Consider the following 5,551-nt stretch of genomic DNA (forward strand, 5'->3'; position numbering starts at 1 on the left):
AGATAAGAGAAGCATAGGATAAGGTTAGGGGAGCACTCTCTCCAAACTGTAGGACCCAAACTTTCACCCAAAGTTTTCTCAAGAAAGAATAAACAACATAGGTGGCCGTGCGAATAGCTTAGTTCCAGCGAAACAAATCACGTCAAATTCAATTATACCGATATTTGAAATTCAAAATGGCCGCCATCCATGCGTTGACTTTAGTGGGAAAAATTGAATGTTCACTTTCCACACAAATAAGATGGTGAAATCTTTATTTACTCCAGGAGTAACCCAAACGGAAAAAAGCACATCAGAAAAGTATTGCAAAAATTTGAAATTAAAATATCTGAATCAAGCCACACTATACCTTAATACACAGCTATAGGTTCGGTGGCGCGTCGGTATGGTATTCAAATGACACGCAACAACGAAAACATGAAATTTTCTGAACATTTGCTACATTTTTACCACGTTAGAGTCCATGAGCAAACAATTACAATGTAAATGTTACTGAAACTCGATGACATTTGATGTTTTAATTGCAGCACACCGTTTATTTGCATGCTGTTTTATTGTAGTGCCATTCCGAATAATTTGCGAAATGAAATCAAAGAATCTAACTGTTGACAATAATTGATCGCTGATAACATATGACATGTCAAGAATGATAAATTCCAAATAAAAGTGAGAATTTTAGTCGTCATTTCGGACAATCAAGTCTCTGGGCGAAACAATCGACTTCACGCAGTCGGATTCGGGGATCAACTCCCATACACCCTCATTGAGCACGTACAGAGAGCCCAGTTTCTTCCCAACACCAAACACTGTTTCGTCTGGCTGGATCGAGATATCCTTGACCTTCACACCTTTAGCTTTGTAACTTTTCCATGGCACATCCAATCCGTCCTTTACCTTAAGGCCGCCCTCTTTAGTTACACCGAGTATTCTGCCGTCAGGGAAGACATCTACGGCGACCATTTCAATAGTGTTCTTCTTGGCCTCCACCCATTCGCTGCTCAAGTCAGCACGATACAGAAGTATCTTCTTCTTGCTCACCGCGACGATTGAACCGTCTGACCTGGCGGCGACGTCGATGATGCAGCAGCTGCCGTCAACAGGTCCCTCCCAGTCGCCTACGTTAGGCGTCTTCTTCGTGTACAGCTGGAAGTCGTCGCCCACGCCGAGCAGTGTACCGTCAGGCATGATGCCGACGCTCTCGACACAGCAGCTGCCCCCGACCAGACGCCAATCACCGTCGACATGACTTCGAGTCGCCAGTTTACCCGTGCAATCAACACCAATCATACGAGCATCTGAGTCCGAGACTTCAACAGCCACAGGCTCTATTAAAGAAGGAACAAAAAAAATTGTAACCATCGGACACAGTATTTATTTAGTGTAGTCATCAATTGATTACATGCAGTTTTGCCCAGGCCGAAGCTGGTAGTGAATAATTAGGATCTGGAGAATGATCAGTGCATAATGCAAAGTAATATTGACAAACATGTATATATCCACTAGGTATATTATTCACATTTACAGTTTAGCAATGAAGGGTAACCGTATATTTTACATGTCAACTATACATTATTATTGTATGGTTTATTACTAATGTTAGTTGTGAAATAAGTTCGGAATTTCCGCTGTGCGCTCATGTGAAAGCATTGTCCAATTCAAAGTAATGATAGTTCTCAGATAAATTGTGGGAAAAAATCCGAGATTTTGAGTAACTAGCTCTTGCAGATGCCCGACTTTCATTCCATACTCATGGTACAGTAGTTCCTCCTGACTTTCAAAGTACATGTATTGAAATAAAGATATATGTCATAGGTAAGCGCGCGCTCTCTCTCTCTCTCTCTCTCTCTCTCTCTCTCTCTCTCTCTCTCTCTCTCTCTCTCATAAACACACTGTGAGACTTGAGTAAGAGACTTACCTGAACTTTTGCAAATTGGTGAATGCATTGCAATCAGAAAAACCACTGCGGACATGGATATTCGCCACATCTTGCCGAAATGTCGACCAAATACGATAGTTCTGAATCTGAAAAAAGGGCATTCCGTGTAAATATTCATTCCTGTTAACAATATTTGTTGCGGTTTGCGGTCGATCGTTTGACAGTAGGAGGAGTAAAAAAGATACCCTGTTATCTGTAATCAGATGCGAACTGAATATGTTGCCGTGTTTGTAAAGGCAATGGAAAGACAGCAGTGCAGTGAATCCCTTTGAAATTCCCAGAAACGCTGTGAACCAAGTTCTTATTCATTCTTTTGCCCTGTCTGCTTTAACTGACAATATTACTCCAGCCTCCAACCGAGGTGATTAACGCCCATACACCAAACACCGTTACTTTGTGAAAACAGAAGATACATTGAACGGGTGCCATCAGTCACCGTTGGTCTCCGTTGTGTATTAGGAATTCTAGAAGCCCTTATATTAGCGTACAACTTCCAGAGACCCATTAGTTCGCCAAATCTTGTGGCAAACTATTGTTCAAGTAAGACTATTCATTTGAACCATGAACTTGAAAACCGGAAGATAAAATTTAAACCTCCACATTAACTTTACTTTTACTTTCTGCACCATACTTCACCACTGATCGTAGTGGGTGATCAGTCACAAATGAACGAATTTCTCTTGCAGTGACTTACACATTGATAGCGTTGCCAGGGAGAACCACAAGCTTTGCCGTTGTTGGCCGTTTAGTCCTTGTTAGAATTAACAACGACTTAGGATCTGTATTTTTCATTGTGGTACTTCGCTAACTTGTCATTTTCAAACGTCATTTTTACAATTCTCAGATTATACCGAACTTTAATAAATATGAGTCAAGAATGGTTCTAATTTTCGACCCCAAACTGTCTCATTTATCACATGTTGTGATCGCAGATGTACAAGGCAAATATTGCTGCCAAGAAATTTGTATACAAGAAAAACCATTCGATTACACGTCAGTAGTTATAACTGTTTTGCAACTTTTTGTTCTACTCTCCAAGCATGTTTAGACACCAACGGTTTTGCTTGTCAGCACGGCATCTATAGGTGTAAAATACGCTGTTATTGTTTACATTTGAAATCTAGTCTAGACTAGAAGTTCACTTGTCAACAATGTAGTGTACACAGTCATGTACAGGTTGAGTTGACAAGCCCAATATTCCGAATCACAAAACGCTTTGAGGAGATAGAGCGAGAAAGTTAAGTTGATATTAGAAAAGGGAAAAAAACTGATGAGGGAATAATGAAAAGTTACGGCTACAGACTAGTTCAATTTAACAAAGCAACACAATAATATCCTGAAAGTTTGAAAATCGTGTGTTATTAAGCAGACAAAATTCACCATCGCAAGAATACACGAATGAATATCACCAACCTGCTGGACACAAACGATACAAGAGTATGGATGAGCCTTCGCTTGTAGGAAAGTAATGGTCGAAAAACTGATTCAGGGGTCTTAAATAGAATGAAACGTGATAAGCTTATGTTATAAGTCACATGAAAGGCCTAAAACCGTTGTGTGATAAAAATATGTTCCAATTTGCAGAGCTGAGAACAATTGGTCCGTTTGATTCGTACCCATTGCAAACAAACTGAACAAAAGGTAACATTTAACAGAAAAGCGGGTAATCTAATGTGCACATAGCTTTTCTGAACACGAATTTTATTCATAGCGTTAAATGTTGGCACCAGGTGTACTAGGAGTGTAAAAAATATCATTTTAGCTCATCTTTACATGAGTGCGGGCACTATAATAAATAAACACTTCGCAAGTGAATTGGTCAGTGACGTGGCATGTATGACACTCATTTTCCTAGTCTGGCTTTTTTTGCTATTCTTGCTATGTCATCGAAGGAATATTGTCACGGGATTTCTTCACGAAGTTGTCAAGACAACACGTGCCAAAGTTCCCGCTGGGGATATTTTTTGGCAACGTGCCAATGCAAACTGTAATTTACCTTGATTTCATCACATCCAATTCTCTATCTGTCGATTTTGAGTCAGACAGTCGACAGCAATGTCAATGTTACATTATTTTGTGAGGGGTTTCGTACTATCAGATCAGTTGGATGATCAAACACTGGCAGAACTTTGCTTTTGGGGTGGCTTTCATTCGACAATCGCGCAGAAATTCCCATCGATTATTTTTGATAAGTTCAGACATCATAAGCAATGTTTTTTCTTGGATAATATTTCTCTTCCGACAGGTCAGGTTCGTTAATGTTGGACCGCAGTGCTGTTATTTTTGGGCATTTGCAAATGATTTGCTTATTGACATGCGGGAAATCATTTCAACATCAACATGTCGTTCACTTGCAGGTACCGTCACCTATTTCACATTTCAGAGGTACAGTAATCAGTTCACATTCTCATCTTGTTTCTGATACGACGTACAGCAACATTTCAGGACAAAATTGAAACGATAGGCTACGCAATATCCACTTTCAATATCTAGTTGCTAAAGATGGGTGTACGTTGTACGTTGATTCCAAATATAAGACTCTCTCTCTCTCTCTCTCTCTCTCTCTCTCTCTCTCTCTCTCTCTCTCTCTCTCTCTCTCTCTCTCTCTCTCTCTCTCTCACACACACACACACACATACACATACACGCTCTGAATGGTTAAAAAGGCATGTTTCAACACGGATTCTACTTCATGATTGACATTCGCGCCATGCCCAAGATATAGCCCGTAGCCCTCTAAAATCTCAATACATATATAGAAAAGTACAGATGTCGGCAACATGGCCATGGTTTGACAAATTGTTGTCACTTAATTCGAAGGTATACAAACCTCGCGGTTTAGGTATGAGGTATGTGTTTCTCATTTATAACAGCAGCTAGCGTCCCTCCACTTGGGCTAGGCGGCCGAAGTTTTAGCAATTTCGCAGACATTTTATTTCATTTCAACAACGAACATTTAGGTAATTTGACGTTTTAAATCAGCATACATAAACAAGGTTAATATAATTGATATCAGGGCAAAAGCGCCTAATTCAGTTCTAGTTATATGTTCTATGCCAAGTACATGATTAATGTCAAGTTCAGTAAAAAAGAGAAAACTGGGGAGGAACTATAGTTTTATATTTATAGTACCGTAACTGTATTAAAAGCGATATGTGTATTCTTACACGATAAGTTACAAGATCAGGTTAATCAGTTTTGCTGTCATTACACAACGCTTTCAAACTATTTCACCACTCGAGTGAAGTGAAAGCCACTTCATCCTAAACGTATGACCTGAATATCATTGTTTTTTGAAAATATATATTACGAAATTCAACGAAGGGCGATCGTCGGATTTTCTCGTTGCACTATAACATCTCATGGTAGTGTTTTGAGCATGCTGCCCTTGCTGCAACCTTTCTTCTTTGACAGACTGATATGATATGCCCTAGCTCATCGATCCCTCTGCATTCTATTGAAATGACAAAGTTTTCATGATAATTTATGAATATGCCCGTCGGCAAACGCCAACTTGCAGAAATAACTAGCCGGATACTGATTTCATACCCGCATATTGCTGCCCTATCGAGGGACAGTGCTGTGGACGAGATGCAGATGGCCTTATTGAAAAGA

At 39.8% G+C, this 5,551-nt stretch overlaps 1 protein-coding gene across 1 annotated transcript; it reads right to left on the minus strand.

The window, feature by feature from the left end:
* Positions 1 to 237: 237 nt before the first annotated feature.
* LOC139142301 (uncharacterized) lies at positions 238 to 3,472 on the minus strand. The gene is made up of 3 exons (XM_070712192.1): positions 3,350 to 3,472; positions 1,916 to 2,022; positions 238 to 1,325 (listed from the first exon to the last, which is right to left on the minus strand). Exons 2-3 carry the CDS (start codon positions 1,983 to 1,985, stop codon positions 676 to 678), a joined length of 720 nt encoding a protein of 239 aa, XP_070568293.1. The 5' UTR covers positions 1,986 to 2,022; positions 3,350 to 3,472; the 3' UTR covers positions 238 to 675.
* Between the last annotated feature and the right edge of the window lie 2,079 nt (positions 3,473 to 5,551).

Source organism: Ptychodera flava, chromosome 10 (genome assembly GCF_041260155.1).
Source record: "Ptychodera flava strain L36383 chromosome 10, AS_Pfla_20210202, whole genome shotgun sequence".
NCBI lineage: Eukaryota > Metazoa > Hemichordata > Enteropneusta > Ptychoderidae > Ptychodera > Ptychodera flava.

What these genes read in the sequence shown, in the direction of transcription:
- LOC139142301 (XM_070712192.1), bottom strand. Translation starts at nt 1,985, where the DNA reads ATGTGGCGAATATCCATGTCCGCAGTGGTTTTTCTGATTGCAATGCAT. An exon ending in ACCAATTTGCAAAAGTTCAG is followed by an intron (nt 1,326 to 1,915) that starts GTAAGTCTCTTA and finishes CTTCTTTAATAG; the next exon opens with AGCCTGTGGCTGTTGAAGTC.